This window comes from Symphodus melops, assembly GCF_947650265.1.
Source record: "Symphodus melops genome assembly, chromosome: 15".
NCBI lineage: Eukaryota > Metazoa > Chordata > Actinopteri > Labriformes > Labridae > Symphodus > Symphodus melops.
Genome location: NC_136705.1, coordinates 21490193 through 21514331, shown reverse-complemented (window position 1 = coordinate 21514331; position 24139 = coordinate 21490193). Strand labels below are relative to the sequence as shown.

General features: G+C 42.6%; 2 protein-coding genes across 6 annotated transcripts in view; one reads left to right on the top strand and one right to left on the bottom strand.

Annotated features, from left to right (window-relative positions):
- wdfy4 (WDFY family member 4) overlaps nucleotides 1-17153 on the bottom strand; it is a 44674-nt gene extending 27521 nt beyond the window's left edge. Inside the window, exons 1-25 of one of the 5 annotated variants that reach the window (XM_079363420.1) lie at nucleotides 17023-17128; nucleotides 15235-15375; nucleotides 15006-15107; nucleotides 13481-13738; nucleotides 11961-12072; nucleotides 11012-11139; nucleotides 10769-10897; nucleotides 10500-10689; nucleotides 9777-9966; nucleotides 9316-9476; nucleotides 7319-7551; nucleotides 7098-7237; nucleotides 6391-6521; nucleotides 6083-6184; nucleotides 5761-5951; nucleotides 3546-4255; nucleotides 3305-3398; nucleotides 2805-3019; nucleotides 2567-2667; nucleotides 2042-2264; nucleotides 1757-1833; nucleotides 1459-1677; nucleotides 1104-1282; nucleotides 740-971; nucleotides 17-168 (exon numbers count right to left, since the gene is read on the bottom strand). In XM_079363420.1, the coding sequence (XP_079219546.1) occupies nucleotides 17-168; nucleotides 740-971; nucleotides 1104-1282; nucleotides 1459-1677; nucleotides 1757-1833; nucleotides 2042-2264; nucleotides 2567-2667; nucleotides 2805-3019; nucleotides 3305-3398; nucleotides 3546-4255; nucleotides 5761-5951; nucleotides 6083-6184; nucleotides 6391-6521; nucleotides 7098-7237; nucleotides 7319-7551; nucleotides 9316-9476; nucleotides 9777-9966; nucleotides 10500-10689; nucleotides 10769-10897; nucleotides 11012-11139; nucleotides 11961-12072; nucleotides 13481-13738; nucleotides 15006-15026 (4188 nt within the window). In that variant the 5' untranslated portion in view covers nucleotides 15027-15107; nucleotides 15235-15375; nucleotides 17023-17128. Of the gene's footprint in view, nucleotides 1-16; nucleotides 169-739; nucleotides 972-1103; nucleotides 1283-1458; nucleotides 1678-1756; nucleotides 1834-2041; nucleotides 2265-2566; nucleotides 2668-2804; nucleotides 3020-3304; nucleotides 3399-3545; nucleotides 4256-5760; nucleotides 5952-6082; nucleotides 6185-6390; nucleotides 6522-7097; nucleotides 7238-7318; nucleotides 7552-9315; nucleotides 9477-9776; nucleotides 9967-10499; nucleotides 10690-10768; nucleotides 10898-11011; nucleotides 11140-11960; nucleotides 12073-13480; nucleotides 13739-15005; nucleotides 15108-15234; nucleotides 15376-17022 lie in introns of all 5 variants that reach the window. The other 4 variants (XM_079363421.1, XM_079363419.1, XM_079363422.1 and 1 more) reach the window with 4 other exon arrangements.
- A 22-nt stretch (nucleotides 17154-17175) lies between these two features.
- LOC306836387 (uncharacterized protein) lies at nucleotides 17176-24121 on the top strand. The gene is made up of 11 exons (XM_079363427.1): nucleotides 17176-17261; nucleotides 17364-17538; nucleotides 18115-18250; nucleotides 18341-18451; nucleotides 18550-18682; nucleotides 19617-19795; nucleotides 19974-20047; nucleotides 20145-20307; nucleotides 20391-20473; nucleotides 21111-21301; nucleotides 21827-24121. Exons 2-11 carry the CDS (start codon nucleotides 17418-17420, stop codon nucleotides 22313-22315), a joined length of 1680 nt encoding a protein of 559 aa, XP_079219553.1. The 5' UTR covers nucleotides 17176-17261; nucleotides 17364-17417; the 3' UTR covers nucleotides 22316-24121.
- Nucleotides 24122-24139: the final 18 nt, after the last annotated feature.

Here is a 24139-nt window from a genome sequence, read left to right as displayed (position 1 = left end):
CAAGGACTCACCTTACCTCTTTAGCAATCAGCCTGCAGTCCACCTCATTGTAGTCGTCTCTGATCTGAGCGACTGTCGTGAGTGTAGAGATCGCTGGGTTGATTCCAAATGAAATCCTCTCCTCGGGAACCAGCCTGAGAGGGAGAGAGTCCACATCTGGACCATAACCTGAGACAAAGAAGAATGTTTTAGTACAAACGCCTTATAAAAGGGACTCAAATGTGTCACGAGAATTATCACGTCACAAATCAGAAACATGAAGTAGAGTGCCAACTGAAGTAGAAAGAATTTGAAGTATCCAAAGGTTGTTCTGCATCATGAGGTTCAAATGCTCATCATGTGTTTTGCAGAGAAAATGGTGAATGCATGCAAAGAGCACCGTGCCAATATAATTTACTGCATGCCATCATTGTGGGAACACCAAAATGACAATTTAAATACATTCCTAGCGAGACGGACAAGCTGACAGTATAAAGAGAGGCTGTGAGTTTAAAGTGCTCAAATCAGGCTGCAGGACTGTCTTAGTTTTATTTATGTAGTTCGTGTTGAAATGTGTTTCCAAAGCTTCAGAAGTCCAGCTGGGATTTTATTAACAATCCATTTCCTGGAACAGCCTCCAGTTTTAATCATTCATCAATAAACAACAAAATCACATAACTCCTACACTATGAGGAAATAAAACATGAAGAAATGACTTGCAGGAAGTTAACAGAAATTCCTAAGACACCTTGTCACTCACCTGTATTGCGCAGACCCAGAAAGTTGCCCAGGTATGCGGTGCCTTGTGTGTACATGACGCGCACAGCGTCGGGGCCCAGACTCTCTTCAAACAGGTAAGAGGGACCCACTCTCCACACCAGAGCGGCATGCTCCTTCCACAGAGCTGGTGTTCCTATCAGACCGTACACGTCGATCACTGCTGTGGGGTCCATGGAGACGTACTGACCCGGGAACGGCTGAATGTACCTCATCTGACAGAAAATGCATGAACACATGAATACATAAGTCAGTTATTATGTTGTTACGAAACAATATGGTACTCCACTTGAATGCTGTACAAATGTACTGCAATCAACTTGCATGTTTTTTTTGCTTTCCCATACCTTTCCTGTTCCCACTGCTTTGGCGTTTAAGTAGGCTGTGACCAGACAGTTCTTCTTCACCTCCTTGGCCATGACCACGGTCAGCTGATGCCACTGACCTGGGACCAGCATGCTGGAGCAGCGAAACCTCAGAGATGTGGGCAGAGACGTGGGTGTGCAAACCTCTGGCTCCATCATATCTTTGTAACAGACAATGAGAAAGGTATTCAGTCAAGCTTATGTAACTATTGTGCAGTCCTTCTTTGAAAAGCATTGATAAGGAATAGCTGAGGGAACTGAAAGCCAAACACATTCCTGAACATTTAAGTCAATAGATGTTGTGGGAAGTTAAACAGAAACATTGTATGGCTCTTACCCAGGTATGTAAATGTTTCCTCCTCTGTGGAAATGACCAGACAGCCATCGTAGGCTGAGAAGGAGATGGACAGACAGACGTACTGCTGTTCTGTCCGGGACATGTGGCGGACCACCGACAGCAGACGGATTGGGTGGGAGTCACACGCAGAACTGAACCTGTTAATCTGGAACCAGCAGGAAAAGGTGAGACCAGCTGTAGGTGGAAAACACCGGCAGTCTGAAATAAGAGAGGGAGACATTTTATTCAGCTTTACTCACAAATACGGGAGTGTTAAACATTTAGAGGGATGAGTTACCTCCTCCAATTCCACCTGTTGAGATTGAATCTGCTGTCACTCCTTTGACTGTGGCCAAAGAGGGCAGGATGAGGCAGCTACAAAGCACCACAATGCAAAGACATAAGGAATGGAAAGGATACTGTTTTTAAATGATATACATGCAGATATTTGCTCAAAAGCAGAAACTCACTAAAGTACTTCATATGATTATTTTAGTGTGTACATTTTAATAAAAGAAAAAAGTCCATTTTGTTTTATTTTTGCCACAAAATGTAACCGAAAACTCGAAGCACAAGCCCTCACCCGTATCCGCTCTCACTCATGTCAAACTCTACAAAGGCCGGGGAGGAGGAGACTCTGTGAGGTCTGAAGGTACGTGGGGACGTCATGGACACCAGGCTGACGATCTGGTGGGCAGGGATTGCTGACGACTCACTGCGAGATGGTGACTTTAACAAGCTGAAGGTCCGCTTCAGTGTCTTCACTGAAGATCCTGAAGATGAATCTGTCTCTGAGCTGTGACCTGCTTTTAGACACAAAATCAAAATACAAAACATAAGCAGTTCAATGTGGGGCCGCTGGAAGTCAGGCATAGTTAGGAGTGCTGAGAGAAATACAGTGATGTCATTAATCATTTGTTAAATTGAGGATTATTCATACTTAGATTATTAACAACTGAATACTGATATTAGATCACTTTAAACTTCAACAGACAAAAAGGTCAAACGTGTTCAAAAATATTAAACCTTAAGTGGATTGAATTTAATTTGCATCAGCAGGCACACAACCCAAGAAAGACAAAATAAATGCAATAAAAAGGTTATGTACCGTTTGAAACAGGAGCTTCTGATTGGTGATGTTCTTGTTGCCTTTGCACGGCTGATTTCTCTGGCGAGCACATGAGGGGGTCCCCTAAACACAGGAACTTCCTGTGGAAAGACATCGACAAACATGTCAGGCACAGACTATTCTGGCATACTTGCTCGGGATGAGGCAGAAATAAAATCCTCCTCATCTCCATTAAATAAAGACATGCATGTGTGTGAATGGAGAGTGTACGGCTCACCTGAAGTCAGGGTGTGTGATGGACTGGGAGGAGAGCTTCTCAAACACTCGAGTCACAGGCAGGTGTAACGGGTGGTGTGGATTTAGCAACATGCTCCGACAGTGAGCCAGGAGTGTGGAGACCAGGCCGCCCTCACACATTATCTGGCGGTTTTGCTCAGATTTGATCATGTCCTGGATGTGGAGCACCAGAGACAACTGGACCTCCATAGAAAGCTGAGACAGAGGGAGAGAAAACTGTCTTTAACTATGGCCTGTTTATAGATTAAAAAGAGTTATAGAGTGATACCAATAACATACATTACTGTATATATACGCATGTAACATTTCTTGTTCCAGAAAAGCAACAATTAACTACAGTAGATGATGAAGCGCAAGCACAAACATCAAATAATAATGCTTATTTATCACTTTGCATCCTGTGGTTTTATACTGTGGTTTTTAGAATGAATTTTTACCTTAAAAAATACAACTTAAATATCATGACGCAGAAAAAGTTACCTGAGGGTCCTCAGGCGTAAACACTGAAGGAAGGAGAGTCATCATAACTCTGATTGCTCCTGGATGAAGGATAGTGTGATCGCAGATTAACCTACTGAAAGACATAACAAGAAAATATGGGTTGATATTTACTAAATGTAGCTCCTATTTATGAGTAAATAATAGACTTGAATGTAGCAGGATTCATATTTATTAATAAGGCCTTCCACCACCTTGACATACTGCTTTTAGAAATAGCCACCTGTACTGGGACTCTGTGCAGACTGTGGAAATACTGGGTGCTGTGGATCTGGGTCTTCCCTGCCAGTCCTCCTTGGACTGTGGTCCTGATCCTAAGTGGACAGGGGGGGACCCTGAGTGCACCCCTTCATGCCCGGCTGCTGTATTTAATACATCTTTTTCTCCATCACATCCATCCTCAGGTTGTAGTCCCAGGTATAACTCCCGAGGAGAGTACGTCCCTGTGGCGAACTGGTCGAGGTAGGACAGCAGCCTTACACATGTTCGAAGAGGAAGAGGCAGACTAGGCAGAGGTGTCATGGAGGGAGTTTGAGGGGCCTCCGACAAAGTAACAAACTCGTAGAAGTTTTTTACAGGAGACTGGTTTTCCTCTGCAGCCTTCTCTTCTCCATCATACATCTCTTTCTCAAGGCTGTCAGCGTGGAAGCAGCCCAGCTGGAAAAGAGCCTCTGCCAACCTTTCAAAAAAGCCCCCAGTCTCAAAATGGTGCGAATTGACTATGTGAAGATGCACAGCGGAGGCCAGGATGTGGAGATTGAGGAGAAGGAGGTCCAGCAGAGGTTGATGCCCCAGGGACTTCCACACCTGTCCCTGAGGGGGGTGAGACAGAGCTCCCTCCATGTCGATCACCAGAGATAACAGTCCAGTGAAGCCTCCCGCTCTCCTGAAGGCGTCCCAGCTGTTTGGGTTTTCGAGCACCTTTAACACGGACTGAAACACATAAAGGACAAGTCAGAGAGACAACTTCAGCAATGAGCATGTCGAATCACAGAACTAACATAACAGCCTTATCATGGCTCAGAGGCAAATTCATAAAATGAGTGCGTAGCTTTTTCCTCTGCTAACCTGGGAGGACGATGACGTCTGAATCTAAAAGTGAATTGGTTTGTATTGACTAAGTATGTGAGCACATACAGTACAAGGAAATGAGTCCAGTTTTACATGACTTGTTTGTAAAACTCATCTAAAGAAAAAATTACTACACCTAAAAACCAGGACAAGTTAGACCAAAGAAGCACAGAACATAACACCAAACTATAAGAAAAACTAAAACCTGCTCCCGTATATACAGACCTGCTGTATGAATATAAAAACATGACAATCATGCTAACACTTGTACCTTTACAGCTGTTGCCTGTGTGCATGTGCATATGTTTTACAGTTGCTTAAAAAGTTAATCCCATCTACCATTATATTTGGATGTAAAAACAGCCTGAAATGATGTGAACAAATCATCCTTATTGAATTTCAGAGCTACTGGTGGAAAAAGCAGCTCCTCTTGAAATTAGGCACAAAACAAGCAGAGTGTATTGATCTGCAGAAGGTCATGGACGTGTCTGCCCTGGAATAAGCTCAATACTCTTTGTGAATCAGACACTAAGACGGGGAGGATCGCTGGAGCCAATGATGCACCATTCATGGTGCTATCAGCATCCACAACTCACTCGTTGTAAAGTAGTCCCTCCGCTTTTATAAGCATCTCTGTAGTCAATTAAAACAATGTCATGAAAAATAGATGAAACATATAGATATCTCATAAATCTTTTCTGGTAACTAGTTTTTAGAGGTGAAGAAAATCACGTTAGCTTTATTCAATTTAGAGAGCTAATCCATCAGGTAGCTAATGTGTGAGGGAAATGTGATTAACTGAAACTGGAGTAATCACAATGGCTCTTAACACTTGCCAACCCGGGTCGGACCCAATCTGATTGCCACCTGCTTTAACCACGTTAGCACAAAGAACACGCATGCATGCATGAGGGCGCACACACACACACACGCCTGTCTGCCTGAGGGCACTCACCTTACACTCACACACACACACACAAGCTCCTACATGCATGCATAGCACAGTCACACACCATGAATACACACAATAACTGCAAGTAAGAGCTCTTCTGGCTGCCATCTATAAAAACGGACACATACAGTGGGTGTGTAACTTAGTTAAGCTTAATCACATCTCTGTCCCATTCACTGATCTGATAGAGGTGGTAATCTTCAGCGTGCCACCGCACACGGCTGCCGACCTGATCGAATTGGCCCAGAGTTAACAGCTAAACCTGTTTTAGCAAATCAATCTGCATTTGTCTGTAATATAATCAGGGTCTTGCATGCTTAGAAAATAAATTCACAGGTTTATATATTTGAAGTGCATCACAATGTGTTGTGGTTTGATGTACGCTTGTAGAGTTCAGCGGATAAACTGTGATCACCTGCAGAAGATCCCGCTTCAAGCCAAGCTCCTGCTGTGTGGAGGAGCAGAGGGCTCCTACGGCTGTACTCATGAACTCCTCAGGGTTAATCTCAGCGAGCTGCTCCAAAATACTCAGAGTGGGCCCTCGATACTGATCCTCATCCAGGAAGATCTTTATGTAAGGCACCATACCAAGGTCTCGCACTGAAACTGGAAAACACATGCATGAATAAAGTTGAAATTTTTCTGACTAAAAGAATAAGAATAAAAAAGCAAAATGATGGCAGATTGTAAAACTGTGAAAAATATGAAGATGGGCATCCATAGAGGTAAAGACCTACCTGTGTTTTTGATCGAACGCAAAGTAAGCGTTGACACAACTTGAAGCATGCAGGCCGTGAGCAGTTTCTCAGTGTCTTCAACAGACGGCAGCCGCTGAGGGTCTTAAGAGAGCAAAAGCTTCAGATGGAATTTAAAAAAAAACAGTTGTCCACTTCAAATTGATTCACTGAATAATGATCGCTTTGTCCCAATTTTGCTTCAAAGACTTATTTTTACATGTCAAGAAACAACAATCTTCTTTTTGATCTGTGTAGTTTTTCAATCATTGTAAGAAATGATTTGAGAGAAAAAAAATGGTGGTTCATACTTATTTGAGGGGAAGAAACAACTCCAGCCTTTCTGATGATTTTAGCTCTCCGTCGAAGTTCGGCGAGCAGCAGCTCCAGCAGGCCACAGTCACTGAGCACCTCAGCGAGCATGCCACTGTGCACCGTCAATCTACGGAGCAGACGAGAACCTTATTACATCCAGCTGACCTTAAAGTGGGAGCTTTATCCTGTCTTATATTTAACATATCGATTATGTTTTGAATTATCAGACAAACCAAAATGTTAAACTACCCTTTGGAGAGGGTTAAGTTCATGGATTTGCCCGACTCAAAGAAGGAGTACACCACATTTAAACCCAGACAAGTTCGGGAGGTTTTACAGCTCTAATCTTTAACCTCTTTTTTTTTTTTGTCAGTAAAAAGCATCTCTACTGCAGTTTTTGGTTCATCTCTGTTTCAGTTACATCTGCTTCCCTGTCAGACCACGAATTCATATAAAGTTTATGATACTTTCACTATATCCTGCAGCATCAACCTTTATTTTCATATCCTCGACTGTCTGAAAGATTGAGATTAAAAAGGGAATATCTCCATCTCTACCGTTGTACTTTCTACTATCATGTTTTGACCGAGGAGGAGAACACAAAGTCTGAAAGCACCAGATGACATTCTTGGGTTCAAATGTTTGAAGTAGAAGATAATCACAAACAGTTCTGAGTAAAATCTTGAAAACAAGCACTGCTTACCGGTGAAAACACGTCAGAGTCGACACTCCGAACTCCAGCCCTTCCACTCGTCCCACCAGCGTCCCGGCCCAGCTCTGCTTCAGCACAACCAGAAGAGCCCGCAAGGTCTCATGGGGGATGTAGTTCAACTTAAATACCACCTGTAGGAAACCAATAAAACAAAATTCATGTGCTACTTGTGCAAAAAGTAAAAACGTTGCCGTCAGCGTAAGCAGTCGTACCATCTCAAGAAGCGAAAAGAACAGTTTTTGGACAGCTGCTGGTTTACGCCACAGACAGGCAGCCAGCTGAACCATCGACTGAACCGTCCACTCCAGAAGGAAGAAATTGGCGGGCTCTCTCTCCCATATCGTTCGCACAGTTCGAAGAAGCTGGCAGCACAGCAGAGAATCCTCACAGCGCAGCAAGGGGCCCTGCAGCAGGTGGAAGGCCTGCAGGTTCTTTACTGCTGAGCCTAAAGACAAAAAGTCCAACAGGATGATTTAGTCCGTTAATGCAGGATAAAATAACCACATATATCAGATATATATGTGATCAGATATAGTCTGAGGATGTTTGTTTTTCTAACTTTTTGAATGGGGAGATAATGTATTCCTATGATGAACTATGACTTGCAAAACAATATCAGCCTCCGGTCAATTTATCCAAAAGTTTTGAATTGAAATCTCAATTTGTCACATTTTGCTCTTGAAAGGTCAGAGTCATTTCTCAAGAAAAAATAAATAAAAAAGAAGAGTAAATAACAAACAGCCTTAAATAAAGAACACACATTGGATCTCATGAGCCAATTGAGTTATTCATACATAGACAGATTGAAAGCAAACAACCTAACGTGCGCGATGACAACAATATCGAAGCATAATCTGCCTTGATAGAGTTTGCTCTCTTCTTTGCCTAAATATTTACAGAATGTCCAAAAACACACACTTGTGTTCGTGGTGAATAAATATATAGCTGCTTAGTAATAGGATTCATTTTCACACTTAGTCTAAATTGCGTCAGAACCAAATAAAATCAGCGCAGAAAAGTCCCCAGTGGCTCTGCTGGACAGAGATCTAGTCCTTGATGTGATGGATGGGTGCTGAATATGTATGTGTCGTCTCAGTTTGGATGGGGAAGTGTGTGTTTGTTATGGACACTCTATTTACGAGTGTTGGATGGAGGTGTGTGTGCACATCTATGATAGATGGCTGGTTGCTGCAGGCCAGTGGTGAATGGATGTGGGGCATCCTAACAGAGTTAGACTGGAAGCCTCCACTTCATCATCCCAGACATAATCACCTCAGCTCCCTGTTAACCTGAGGGGTGGGGTGCACTGCAGCGGGATAGCAGTGGGAGAATTGCAAGTCAGGGAAGTGTGTGAAATTAGGAAAAGGGAGTGGTGCAGTTTGGGTGGGTTATGTGGGGGCCAAAGTGCAAAGGAGGGATAAACTGTGTGGCCCAAAGGGGGGCTCGGTCCCCTCCTTACACTTTTCATTTTTGAGCCATGCAGGTGATGGTTTGGAATTCTTTTTTTTTTTTTTTTTTTCTCAAAGTTTGATGCCAGTGTTGAAAACGTATCCAATAAAGGCTGATTATATTCAGGTTTAAATATTTGCATAATTATAGGTGTAGCTAATTTGACTGACAGGCAGTCACATTGTTTGCTTAGGCCCGCCTCTTTGTTCGTTAGTAGACTGACTGAAAGTTAGATGGAGTCAGCTTTTCAAAAACAGCGACTGACATCATGGGGCTTTAAAATCCGCTGTTCATTGAGACTACATCCATGTTTTACATAGGATCTGATTTCTTTGCTACTTTTCCACATCAGTGGACATCTTGTGTCCAAAGGGGCTTCTTCACAATCTGTCGACAACGTCAGCTCATGTTTTTGGAGTTTAGATTTCATTATTGTGCATCGTTCCTAACAGGAGGCGGATTATTGTCGAGCTCTCCTCTGCCAAAACAAAGTGACCAATTAGGAGACAGATTCAAACAAATCTTCTCCTAACAGAACCATCACTTATTATCTCAGTTATGACTGCTTTGTTCATATATGGACAGGCTTTCACCTGAGCAGAGCCATACAAAATGAGCATTGGTATGTATGGACACGTTGTAGTGATCATTAGGAACATTCAGGTGTTAGAAAGTAAACTAAAGTTATCAGAACATCTCTGTTGGAGTACACATTCAGAGATTTGTCCCATGCAGAGCTTGTGTTTAAGATGCGACCTACCTTTGGTGAGAGCGGGGTCAAACTTAAAGCCTGGAGGTTGAGGGTTGGTGACACAAAGAGCCACTCTCAGCTCAGTTTTTCCAAAGTAGGTGAAAGAAGCAATGAGCGCCAGCAACTCCTCCACAGGCTGGAACTGATCCACAGAGACTCCTTCCTCACACCTCACCGTGGCAAAACAGTCAGAGACAACATATGGTATTTTAAATTCAAAGAAAAGCACAGAGAAACACAGATTTATTTTATTTTTCCTCTCAGGAACGATCGCACCTTTTGAGTTTGCAGTTTGTTAACACTATGACACTTTACACCATTTCCATGGATGCTTATGGAGACAAATAACTGATTCATTTCATGTCTTTTTTTATGTGTTCACTCAGTTTTATCTTATTATACTATTTACTTGAGTTTAATTCAATAAAAAGGCAAACATCTAATTTCGGTTCTCTTTCTTTTCATCTCACCGTTTGAGGATGTTCTCAAGGGCCTTGTAGCCATTGTTGGTGTCAAACTCCATGAAGAGGGCTGGATTAAGAGCGTAGGTGTCTCTGACGAAGCTGAATACAGCCACGGCCACCTCAGCCAGCAGCGACCCCGAGACATCAGGACTGATGTGCAGCAGGTTCTGGATGGAGATACGAACACAGTTCTTCCCTAACAAGGAGAAGACAGCGTTACTGCTGAGGAGACAGTAAGTGTTCAGATCTCAGCAGCGCGTCAAAATCACTGTGGCCACACTGAACAAACTCCTCCCGAGGCCTTTTTTTATTTTACATCATTCATCCAGGTTTATCCATAGAATTAAAGATGTTATGGCAAAGGGCTTCAGAGTCATGTGAGCATATAAGAATGCTGAACCTTTGATCTTTTCTTAATCTCCCAGAGAAATCAAAGTCAATGTGTCTGTACCAGAAAATTGGGGAATAAATCGCTGCTGATAGAGGCATCATGTGAAACATACTCGCACACATCTCTGCTGGGATGTGTGGTCATGCGTCTCTGTATAATCAAATCATAGCAGGGACAAAAATATCTGTCTTCACCAGAAACAGTGACGAGATTAGATCCAATTATTCACTTTCTGTGCAGGAAGTGAACTTTCCCAAATGAGTTTCCTTCTGAATGATTTTAAAAGTGGTGCACAAGGACGAGCAGAAACTAGACAAACTAGTTTCGAGTGGCCTCACCCTGCAAGCATGGCACAGTGTTGCTTGTTGCTCCAGCAGAGACGGCCTTGAGGACACGGGAGGCCTGACGTCTCCAGTCCGCGCTGGTCTGGTCCCATAGCGATGTGAGGCCAATGATGAGACACTGCAGCTCCTGAGATTCCACCAGTCTCTCCACGTTTACTGGCTGCCTACAGAGCTGGAGCAGAACCTGGAGAAGAGCCGTAATTAAAGGCAAAGTCCACAGAAGCAGCACTGAGGACATGCACTCAGAGCGTTGGCTCTCTGACCTGTGTAAGAGGCTCCTGAAAGGTCTCTTCTACGGCGAGGTTCTCCTTCACAGAGGGAAGACACACTAACAGGTACAGGCATTTCACCAAAGCAGCAGGGAGCCCTGGGTTTATACAAGACAATATGTCCTGCAAACACACACACACAGAAAGTCAACAAAGCAAGCACATTAACATTTTACAGTTATTTTCCAATGACAGTCATGCAAAAAGGGAATCCTTTAAAACGTGTTCTTCACTCACTGAGCTGTCGGCTGTCAGCAGCAGCAGAGACTTTAACAGCAGCCATCCTTGATTATCTTTTGCGTCACAGTTTGCGTCCTGAGGTTTCCGCCTCTGGAAGAACTGCACCACCTCACTCCGAGCTCCCTCTGAAGACAAGCAAAACAAACAAAACAATCATCAACATGAGCTGAACCCCGACCCTTCAGTGTGAACATCTGACACGAGCAGAAGAAAGACAAGCAAGCAAGACAATCCACAATCATTTGTCTCTTCCCGTCGCCCACAAACAAATCAATAAAGTTAGACTCAATATGCAGGTCAAGCATAAGAAAGTAGAAAGCCACATGTACGTCTAAATTAAGATTGAGGGGACACTTGTTTTTTTGAGAAAAGTTTCACTTCCATGTTCTGAGCAAGAATTTGCATTTCTATCTAGGGAAGTGTAATTTCTGTGTTTTGAGTTCCTGAAAGATCGGTTTAACATTCGCACCTCAAACAGACCAACCCATCTGCGAGCGGTGAAAGAAAAGTCCCCACCTTTGTTGGGTGAAATTGAGAAGAAGTATAACAAACAATAACAAACAAAAAAAACTGATAAAACAGTCATTTCAAGAGCTGCAGTGAAAAGCAGAAGTGTCGAGTTCTATCTGATTAGAAAACGCTTTTTCCATCCAACATCCAGAAAATTACATAACCTGCAGCAGCGGGGGGATGTTTCATCATAGCAAGATAAATATGTAAACGTTTCTCTCACTCACTTAAAAAACTATTCTTCTAAACTCAATCTGTTTTGGAGTGTCATCAGACGAGTGATATTTAAAATAAGCTGAAAAACCCTGCAGGTTAAGATCCACATCAACGTGAAAAGCCAAGAAGATAGATCAAGAGAAGTTCCCTCTACCTGACAGGAGTAAAAAAAAAAAAAAAAAAAAAAAACGTGTCTTCATGAATGAGACGCCGTCCTTACCTGCAGGCCTTCCTGTTACTCTGCTGTGAATGCTCTGGATGACAGTGTCTGCAGTCAGACCTGCGAGCCCCTTTATGTTCAGCCCTTCAAGTCTGCCTCCCTCCTCACAGGCCTGGAATCAGAGGAGAGAATCCATCATGCAACGGTACTGGAGAGCTAAAAAAAAAAGCTGCATCAAGCCTTTATTTACGTATTAGCAGAATGACACCTGGGGTTATGTTCTTAGCGCTCTAATGCAAACTCCAAAACTAACTATAAAAATAGAATCGTAAAATGACATGCTGTGTTGATTCAGATCTACCACAGCTGGTGTTTTATGAGATACAATAAATAATTGTGACCAGAGTAAACGGGGATCCCAGCTGTCCTTGTTAATGCACTACATTATAAATAATATAAGACAGTGCATACAACTATAAAGCTCATTAAAGGTCCATAAGAGGATCTCCTATTTCACTGAGTTTGCTGTTCTTAAGTGAGGCCCTACGTTCTGGTAAAATCTCTGGTCATGTGGCTTATACATTCATCCACACACAGCAGAGAGTGACTGCGTGTGTAGCTGTAAGCCTGATCAATAGTGTTGCATGCAGATCAGTGATGGAATTAACAGCGAGTGTGTGCATGGGGTGGAAGAAAGTCGGGCTGTTCCTTTGTGAATGTGACACAATTCAGGCACAGAGTATTAGAAATCCTTCATAGTCCAATTAATCAAAGCAAAGCCTCAAGCTACCGATCCGACTGCTTTGCATGTTTCATGTGAAAGTCGTGTAAACTGTTTAGATTTAATGAGAGACCACATAGTACCAGTGATAAGATCAGCTGAGAGGCAAACATCTGACTGCAGCCTAAAAGTGTTTTGATTGTTCTCTCAAGTTTAAACAGTTTTGGAAACCAGAACACAAAGTCCTGAGGCACTAATTTAACCTTTCACCGTTTCCTATTCATTTTAACTGCGGCTTCACCTTAACGGATTTGTTTAAAGGATTTTTTTCACTCATGCACATCTAGACAGGCTTTCAGGACAGGCGGCCTCTTTCTCTGAAGGAGGGGGGGGGGGGGGGGGGGGGGGCAAACGAGGCTACAGTGTCCGACGCTCCGATGACAGTTTTTTCCTTCAGCCCCACCCGCTCGGGGACGCTGTGAGGCGAGGCGGGGTTTCCTCATCGCAAAAGAATGAAGGAGAACTAACAGAGTTTTGGTAAAAAAAATAAAAAACATTTTTTTTAGAAATTGTAAAAAAAATTTGACTTGGGTGGCATATCTGGATGCAGATCAGTCGTAGAAATGGTTGCACTCAGCCTTACCACTAATGGGGGGGACGGGGCGGGGGAGGAGAGCTGTGATCTGAAGGGACAACTTTTGAGAGACGGGTGCAAAAGGGCTTCCTACTACTTCCTAAAAACACATACTCAACCTTTAACAAAGAGAAGTCTGACATCTTGTAGAATCTTGTAAACAGTAATAACCCAGTTTTTTTGGGGGGGGGAAACACACTGTCGCTTTGTCACTCGGGTCCATACCTGTATGTAAAGAGGAAGGACCTTGAGTAGATGCTCCTCTCTCCGTTCTGGAGGAACGTGCTCCGATCTGAGGTCCGGGCTCGAGCACGTGTGAATCCCCAGCTCCTGCAGCTGTTCTCTCAGAACTTGTGGGAGTTGAGGGTTCTTGCAGGAGCCCTCCACGTTGTCCAACTTCAGCTCCACGGAGACAGATAACTCTCCTGAAGCACTCAGCTCGCCAGTTTCCTTATTGATCCTTTCCTTTTTAGCAGTCTGATGCTTGAGGGGGAAAAAGAGAGACAAAAGTGAGAAATCGGATTCAACCTTTTTTTTTTTTTTCTTCTTACACCCTAACATGATTTCCATTCAATGTCTCACTTCCACAGCTCATGTGGTATTAAATCAGAGCTTCCCTTTCCCCCGAGCAGAGGGCCTGCATCCAAGATCCCCAGACAGAAGAGCAGAGCGTCAGAAGTCATGTGCCTCATATTGTGTTATCCAAAAGCAGTCTGCATGGTGTAATTGATGACCAATTATCACTAATGGGAAGCATATAATTAGCAAAAGGTCAAACATGTCATGTTTTGAATCTTCTCGATCTTTAAATTCATGACAGCATGGTCAGTTTCACGGCAGATAGTTTATGGCATGTTCTTTTTATCTGATGCTTTATCCTCACATCCCTAAAAAAAACTGAAAACTTGACACTAATTCTAACTTGTTTGTATTGTATCGTTTTAAAATCACTAAAGAGCAAATAATCTTGCCTTTGTTGTTTCTGGCCTTTTTCTCTAAAGTGATAAGACGTCACCAGCAGGTGCGAGCAGTGATTAAAGAATCAGAACACAAATACCTTACTAATCCCCAGCGCTACGTTTGTTTGTTTGAGTTTGTGTTTAATACACATCATTGGACAAGTTGGGATGCAAAAAAGCAAAAATCGGAACTTTTTGATCAATATCAAACAGCTGCAGCGATAACAAAACCTTTGGATCTTCTGTCCTGATCGATGTGTCCCCTAATATTGATCATGAGTTTATACAGCTTGAAGTCTTGGGACAGAAGGAGAAAGCTTTAAAACTGAAACAAACAAGCAGATGTGATACTGTATGTCTGGGGCTCTTTTGGAGCATTGTTTCCTCATTAGGCTACAGTCATATTATTACTCAGGTATTTTCTGTTCAGAGACTCACACTCATGATGAACAATGAGGGAAACCGGCCAAAGCCAATAGAATCACTTGTACTGTTAAGTCAAAGCGGTTCACATTCCATAGAAATTCAATAATACTTGGAACTTTTCTCATGTGAGGCTGCTCTCACAATAAGTGTAACAGACCGACAGAAGAAAAAAGCACACAGGTTATTATTCACTAAGTTATTTCTAACTTTTTAAGTGGAAAAGCCAATCATACATATAACTGCATTAACTATCATAGACATTTAAACAGGTATAGGTACAGGAAACATGCAGAGAAGTTTGTGTGTACAGCTGTACTACAGTCAGTATGCCTTTGTAAAACACAGCCGTGCCTTTGTATTCTTACCTGTCCTTGTGTTAGAGCCATCTGGAAGTTTCCAGATCCAAGAGGACGCTGTCATCTGTGCTGTTGTATCCCTACTGAGCGAGTGGTCTGTCCCATGTCAGGCTGAAAGACAAGCACAGGCCTGCTAAGACATGACTTGCGCCTACAATGTGGACCCTTCTGTACAACTGCCTGCCCCTTACTAATCTGCACCAAGTAGACTGAACTTTGAACAAGCAGAGCGACTCACATCAGCTGGCTCAGGTCATGTGCCTCTTTACTTCCTCAGAGAAACAGAAGTGAAAAGCTCTCGCTGAGCTGGTTTGATGGGGCCCTCCCACTACAGCTCAAAGAAGAGTCCCTCAGCTTTTTATAGACATGTCATGTAACTCTGAATATGAATCACAGCGACACCATGATCCCATGATTCATCCAAACACGGCTTGTAATCACAGGTTTGTGTGGATAAATGAAAGCATTTAACTTGCAGGTGATACAGTGTGTTAAACATTTGTGGCATTTTGTGATACCATGTGGAAAAAAATTGTTGTAAACAGCACCACAAAACATCTATTCATGTTTAACGTAGCATATGGTTGTAGTGTTAGGCTAAAACATGATAAATACGTTAGTGTTTCTTGTTTAATGTGAATGCAGAAAGATTGGGAATCTGCTGTGTTTGTTTTGGCGAGAGAAAAAAAAAACCTACAACCAGCGCTAATACAATTCAGGTAAACAGCGCCCTCTTGTGGCTTTTATTGAAAATGCTAATAGAAGGAGAGTAGACTGGCGTTCAGTTGTTAAATTTGCAACAGTTAAATCTGTTCAGAAATGTACCTTTTGTTTACTGAAATTTTTGGTTGTGTTTCCTTGGTTTGAAGATGTTTTAGCATTGCATTTTTATTTTAAAAACATGTGATTCAATTAGACCTTTAGAAGGTGCACTGTGGAGAAATGCAAACAAACAAAAGGAAAATCTGGTCCCTGTAACACTTGTTGTTTTTAGATAAAATGCTATGTGAGATGTTATGGTGGTGAAACTGTAATTCTCCTGGTAGCTTTTTAAGCTCCAAACAGAGTTCAGAGACCCACTTTATCTTGTGTATTCAGTTCAGAAAATGTAGCATAGATTTGTTTAACTTTTCCAACTTTCAAATTTCAAATCTGAACACATGTGAAGTCAGTATATAATAATAATAATAATAATAATAATAATACATTTAATTTGTAAGCGCTTTTACGAGGGCTCAAAGGCACTTTACATGTAAAAAGAAATCACAGTAAACGGTTAAAAACAGTAGAAGAACATTAAAAGACAGAGAAACAGAAAGAGAAGAGGGGAAAGAAGAAGTTAAGTATTAAAAGCTAGTTTATAGAGGTGGGTTTTGAGCATGGTCTTGAAAGTTGGGAGGTGTGTGCAGGAACGGATGGGTTTGGGGAGTGAGTTCCAGAGGGAGGGGGCAGCGATGGAGAAGGCTCTGTCTCCCCAGGTTCGGTGCTTGGTCCGTGTAGGTGGGGAGAGGGTGTTTCCTTTAGATGGATCTTACCTTTAGATGGATCTTACCTGAAGAATTGCAAAGCCTAAACGAAGTGCTTAAAAATAAATATGTTGTATGATCCTACTCTTCTACTCTTTTGAGCATTTAAAGAGGAATGCTGCCATCAAGTGGACATAACTGGTACTACAGTGGTGTAGGTTCTGACAGGCTTTAAACTCCTGCAGTGACTCAAAATGTGCACACGTCCTTCAGGTGTTCCTCATATGACAGCACCTTCGTTGCCCAAATAATTAGTAAATCATAGTGATGTATAAACAACAGCTGACAGGACATTTAAATTGGACACGGCGTAGATACGTACGGTGGCCGGTAGGAGTCGAACGCTCCGCAACTGACGAAACGACAAAACGTTTAGTAAAACGCGCAGCATATTCGTTTTTAGACGAGGAAATTTTAGTGTTAGAAAGACACAGAATAAACATCAATAACACGGAGAATGAAGTCAGTTTAACACCATCAAACAATGACACTTCACCCACAGAGAGCCCCCTGCCTCGGTGCCGGTAGCTGGTCAGCCGAGGCCACCAAATAAACCAGACCTGATTCTAAAAGTTGCTCAAAATCAGCTTTGTCCACCATCTGGTCAACACAGCCGTTGTGGGCGCTGACATAGGGGAGCACGTTTTTGTTGACGCGTTGACGTCACTGCTCACATGACCCGCGAGAACCAATGAGACGTCCGACAGGGCGTGATCAGCCTCAATCAGTTTAGCACAATGTAAGACCCGTTTCTTTTTCATCGAAATATGATCTCCCTTCTCACTGTACATCATGACGCTGTAGCGGTTCGTCCGGGGAACTGATTTTGTTTCCGTTTCAGTTTCTGCCGTCGAAAATAAGAGCAGGTTGCATCTGACTGTGTGCGGCCGTCACAATGCACCCGATGCCCGTGTGCTCCGTCAGCTGTGGAGACATATTTGACTGTATACAGAGAGGAAATATTGAACAGTGTATCCACTTCGTTCAAAATGACAGATCAGTCCTCAAACAAAAAGGTAAGGAAGAAAGATAGAAACAAACAAAAAATAATGTGGATTTTTATACAAGGCATTTTAAAAAACAATCTGCAGGTTGATCCTATTACTATGTTGCTGTTTACATTATATTTTGACCTGTCAGTGTTGGTATTTCCTGATTTGCTCCAAAGTGACATTGCTTGCCGAGATGACAAACAAACCCTTGACTTTAATGCAGCAGCCTCTTATGGGCCTTACTAAATGTGTCATATTTCTACACATGTTGTATTTGTATTGTATAAAGTGAAGATGTAATAGCTGGTATACTTTTACCTTCAGTATCTCCTGATTTGATTTTGTCACTAAGCCAAAGAGAAACCTAACCCTGCAGCTCCTCAGTGAGATGGCCTGGCACAGATCCGACTAGACAGATCCTGTGACAACACATAACAATGTGAAATTGTGCCAAAAGGAACCCAAAACCGAAGTCCAGAGGGTTTTAAAGCTCATCAGGCTGGAAGACTGTGCATTAACCTGAGCTTTACACAGACAGTGCTTACCAGTTTCAAGGTCTGCATCTACACATCTGAGTGTGATGTGTTTGTTTTCTTCCAGGTTGGGGTGGTTTCACCCCTCTGCACTATACAGCCCTCCATGGTAATCGTGCCCTGGTTGACTTTTTCCTCAGTAACGGAGCTGACCCTAACCTGACATGTGATGCAGGACAGACTGCCTTTCATTTTGCCTGCAGGTGAGCAGTAGTTGCACATGGACGTTTGTAGTGTTTAACAAACGAGATTATTGCTTGTTGTACTTAATTGCGTCCTTTGTCTCTAAACAGACAAGGGAACATCTATATCATACACCAGATGATGCAGTATGGAGCTGATTTGCGCCTCATAGATTTGCAGGGAAAAACCTCACTGCATCATGCCGTCACCGGGGGAAGCATGTGAGTGGAGGACAGATTTCACAACAATTCTATTAGTTTTTTTCTTTCCGCAACACAGTTACATTTTAAATGCACTAACTGTTGGTTGTTTTTCCTAGTGTTGCAGTGCACTATTTGTGGGAGACAGGAATGTTCCGGTTCTCAGACACAGACAAGTACCAGGTGACCCCTCTTCACCTGGCTGCTTCCACTGGAAACACAGAGATGGTTCGGTATTTGCTCAAAGACCAGGTACGATGTTACCTCCCATGCTCTAACTGACTGCCATTAAAAAGAACTGTGAAGTCCCCATGACATGGATAATGCATTTGCCCAACTTTAAACATACTTTTGTTGCCTTTATTGGATAGGACAGCTGATTAGAGACAGGACATGTTGAGAGGACAGGGTGGAGGGTTGAAATGTAGTAAACAGCTGAGATGAGATTCGGACCTATGGTCGCTGCGACGAAGAGTTTAGAGTCCATAGAGTGCGACAGAACCACTAGGCCATCGGCTTCCCTCAGTTGAAATCAAGCATTCCTGTGTTAAATTTCCATTCATCTGCCATGCTAAATGTAATATCACAAAACATTATCTACTTACACATGTACAGAGCAGTACCAGCTGCTTTATCCACGCGGCCTGCCAAAATCAACACAGACTGAAGGGCAATGCTTCACCACAACTTTATCCTTTATTTGCATGTTCTATCATACATTTTATCTTCCTCTATCCTCGTAGTGGTTAAGTGCTCAGTGTATCCTGAAAGAATAAAAACTAGCTTTTGAAGTATGCTAAATGCCATCTTACGTAAGCAGCTACGTAGAGTGCAATCCTCCAAACTGCACTGCCATCCTTCTCCTTTTATCCAACTCCACTGTCATTTTTGTCGCTGTCGTGTTTTTTGCTTTTGTTTTGTACACTGAATTTCATCGATGCATTGACCATAATTAGTGTAGTTAATAAAATGAAACCCCAATCAGATAGTGTATCATCTAAAAATGAATCCATAAACTTAAATGTCAGCAGGCTTCTGAGTTCCTCAAATTCTTAATATCAACAACATATTCTTATCATATATGTGTGAGAGTCAGCAAAGTCTCTAGATACCCCTGTGAATCAGGATGCATATATAATATAGGGTAGGTATCATTAAGCATCTCAACCCTCCTTTTGTGTCTCAGAGATGTGCTGTGGATGCAGTTGACCAGCAGGGGGCGACAGCGTTTCACGTAGCTGCAGAGAGGGGAGGAGTGGAGGTGTGCTGGACGCTGCTGCAGAGGACAGGCTGCAGAATACTCTACGAGAAGAACCACAGCGGCCTCACACCACTGGAGCTCAGCAAGCAGGGGAAAACATTCAGGTGAATGTGCTGTGTCCAGACATCTGTGCAGAAACACTGAATAGCAGGCCACTGCATGGGAGAGAAACACCCCTGAGTACCTTTAGATATCCAGTATGTTTGCATTTCAAGATCCCTTTTTCTCTCCTGGGATTTCAATGCTCATTATTACTTTGCTTTACTGTGTATTTTTCTCTAGACATCAGCAACTCACCAAGCTCCTGAGTCGGTACATTAATGAGCCAATACACCACAGGCCCAGAGAGTCTCATGGTAAATATGTATTTTTGATTCTTTCATTATCCATGCAGTGTTGTTTGTTTGTGTATTTGTGGAGTTTTTCACCCGTCTGTGTATGTTTTCCTGCCAGTTTTGTATTATTGGACGCTGTTCTTCCCATCCCTGGGTGGAGCTTCCATCCTGCTGATAGCGGCCATGTTGGGAGGTTATGGGGGGTTAATCTGTGGGTTGCTCTTCCCCTGGTTGGCCCGGAGTATATTCACACAGTACCACCGTATGACCACGTACCAAAGGTATGACACACGTCTTACACGTGATGCGTTATTAGTAAAAAATCTTCAGCTCTGCATTGAGTCATCATTGCTCATTCTTCCAGGTTACCCAACCCGATCTACTTGGGGACCCTCATAGCTGGCTTGTTCCATTCCCTGCTCTGCTTCTATGGAAAAATAATGCCGAATATCCTTCAGTGTTGCACAAGTGTACTCTTCTGGACTTTTGGGCTTGCTTCAGGATAACTCTTTAGATTTCCCTGACCCAAACCTATTTCACATATGCACTCTAAAAATGTGTAGAAGATCTCACAGAGGCTGCCCTTGAAACCTCCCTGACCTGCTTGTTCACACAAGCACCTCACAGCGGGAGACTCCCCCTCTCAGTTGAAACAGGGGGTCTGTCTTAGGTAGTGAGACAGGATATCTCATCATATCTGTTTACCATTATATCACATTTATCTTCACTGGCATCTATTAAGAAGAAAACCTTGTCCTAACTTGGTCTTTGCAAAAAACATTGTAAATATGCAGTATTTCTTTTAAATTATTGAAAGATAATGTACAGAAGTGTCTGGTAAATAAATACTAACTTGGAACTAGTTAATAAGGGGACTTATGTGCCAAACAGATGAAGCTCAAAAACCTGGTTATATTTAACTAATTATTTAAAATTTCTGTCAATTTCATGTTTTCTTCTGGATGTTTTCAGCTCTGCAGTGCCCTCCTAGTTGTCTCTTTCCTCTAAATATAAACATTAATTTAAACCTGACAAATGATTTTGTATATTGACATAACCTGTTTTCATCCTTAACCTTCTGAACGTGTGTGGCCAACCACTGCTCTGGTCCAGGTGTCAATGGTCCACTTCTCTCTAGTCCTCGGTTTGCTCTGTAAGGTTCTGACTCAGGACCCGGGAGCACTGGACAGAGCGGACGCAGACCCTCGGTTCTCCTGCATCGCTGACCTGGTGGAGAACAACCAGAGCCATCACCGGTTCTGTCCGTACTGTGAGGTAAGACGTCAAAATGAGTTGTGCGTCAGAGAGACGTGGTGGTTCAAATAGACACGATATGTGTCTAGTCATAAGGTTTCTATCAGAATGTAAATATGAACATAATCCTCCTGATTTGAATAATGAAATGACATATCATGAAATATATATAATGTGACTAAGACTCTGCAAGATGGCTTTTCTCTAACGCTGAAATAAAGAAGATAAGAAAACAAAGAAAGATTGGAAGTAAATTGACCTAAAATCCACAGCAAATAGAGATACTTAATATGCAGCCACGGGAGAATGCAGAAGCCACTAAGAAAAACTGAAATCAGCCAGGCTGTGTTTTCTTTCAGACCATCACATCAATAGAAATTAGTAGCACAAATCGATTATTATATTCCACATGAATTTAAGAACAAGAAATCTTAGAAACCCAGCCTCGAGCCTCAGGGACGAAACATATTCAAACTCATGGCCAGCGTCCTAAAAACGTGTCTTAAGTTCTGATGTGTGCTTCTTCTCTCTTTGCGTCCTCGATAGCTGTTTCCTCCTGACTACACCAAACACTGTAAGCTGTGCGACATGTGCGTGAGAGACTACGACCACCACTGCCTTTTCCTCAACCGCTGCATAGGACGGGGAAACCACCGCCTCTTCCTCTTCTTTATCCTCTCCATGGTGATTGCCCACCTTCTTTTCTGTGCCACGGCGACCAGCTACCTGTACGACAGGCTTCCCAGAGGCAATCACACCCTGTCGATGTGGCTCGCGCTTATCGGGGAGGAGTTCTGGGTCGTGGTCATGATCGTGATGAACGCTCTGACAATCTTTTGGGAGGCGTGGCTTCTGACTGAACAGTTTGATGCTGTTGCCACGGGAACGACAACTTACTTCAGACAGTGTGAAAGCTCGGCGAGGCAGAGGTCACTAGCACAGCGCTGGGTCATAGTGATGTCGTTTCTGCTGGAGGGGCAAAGACGAGTGGGCAGCGGACACACAAGAGACGATAAATCTGCCATAGACATTTAAAACTGTAGGCGTGAACAGAATTAATGTTATCATCCATATACAAAGATATACTGTGCATTCGAAGTCTGCAGTGTCTGTCATGTTCACTCAACATTGTGATAATATCCCCTTTAGATTTAAATTATTGTTCATACAAAACTGTGTTTCCACCAAAGGAAGTTTCGATAGCGGGTACCTAGTGCCTTCTCACCAAAGGGACTAGAGGTAAAACAAAGCTCTTGGGACTTATTATTTGACCTTGGTTAAAATTCGTAATCCTTTTGTGAAGTAGCCCCTGGAACAAAAAGTCCCGGGTGATTTAGAGGAGACAGCTGACCGTACATAAAAATGGCGGATCATCTCCACCTCTTCCAGAAAAAAAATAATTGTTTCGCCAAAAAATATGTGCGCGATGGGCGCCGACATGTTGCACTAAGTGAGGGCATTTGGAGACAAAGTTGCGTAGTCTGCCGTGATATTTGAGCAGATACTCACGATTATGGAAATTGAATGAGTCTGTGAGTGTTTTTTTCCTTTCGCTGCTCCTCCTCTAATCTGGTATTTGTCGACAGAGCTGTCAAAGATGGGCTTATACCACTTTTTATCGCATCCAAAAACAATACATTTTAACGCATGCACATAAATGCTATTTTAACCTCTCACTCAGTGGCAAGGAAATGAAGACAACAGGAACGCGAGGAGTACAAACATGTCTTATCCCTTGTCTCCCTAACCTGCTCTTTTGTAAAGTGTATCATGATAACACTTGTTATGAATTGGCGCTATACAAACAATGATTGATTGATTGAAAGATTATTTGCTACCATGGAGGAGCTGACTTCATGACCCATACTGCTGCCAGTCAAAAGGCGGAGCTCTAAATGTTTTGGCTTCACTTTTGAGGCGCCGTCATGCCGTCCATGTTTTTATACAGTCTTACTTAGTTTAACATGTTGCACTTGAACTTTTGATGTGGACGTGTCTTCACATTCTATTTTAATATACCACAAGGCGAAAGAGTCGATGTGTTGGCAGAAGTCTGCAGAAAGTTGCTCGCATGATAAATACCACTGAAGTTTATATGTCAGCGTAGTTTTAAGAGACCTCACACTGAATACTTTGAAGAGAATAGTGTTTTCTTTTACTTGTCTGTTTACATCGCTGTGTCTGAATGACCAGATGTTTCCTTAACTGTGTTTTAGCAGGGAACTCCTGAATGAACGCTCACCTTTACACCCGTTTTTATACCACCCATTAGCATGTTTTTTTAAACGGAAGAGTGTCTTAGATTCAAGCGTAGTTCAAACTTGTAAAGATGTATGTGCTTGCAAGATGAGCAAGGCCTGTTGTTAGCTAATTGTTAATAGCTGGTGTGCTCAAAAGTCTTTGTTCCAGATATAATGTCATTACCTCTCTGACCTGCTCCCAGCCACGTCGGCCATGACACTTCCTCCGCTCACACTAATGAGACGAGCTCTTTTCATGTCTTCAATTAAACGCACTCATTTCCTTTGTGTCCCTCAGGACCATATTTCTAGATTATAGATGACGCTCCCCAGTCCCCTCAGAGACTGGTGTGTGTCTGGATGTGAGTAGTTACATCCTTGATAATATTTAATGTCTGCTGAGTGCTTTAACTGTATTTCTGTGACGATGGATCAGTGTTATTTTATTTAAGTAGTATTTTGTTGTGCCCCTGGTTTATTTAACATGTGCTTATCTGTTTTATATGTTTTGTTTTGAAAGATGATGCCTTGTTTGTGCCATGGTGGTTTCACTCTCTCAGAATAAAGTTGAATAAATCACTGAAATCTGCCATTTTGAAAAGGAGAAACTTTTTTTTTC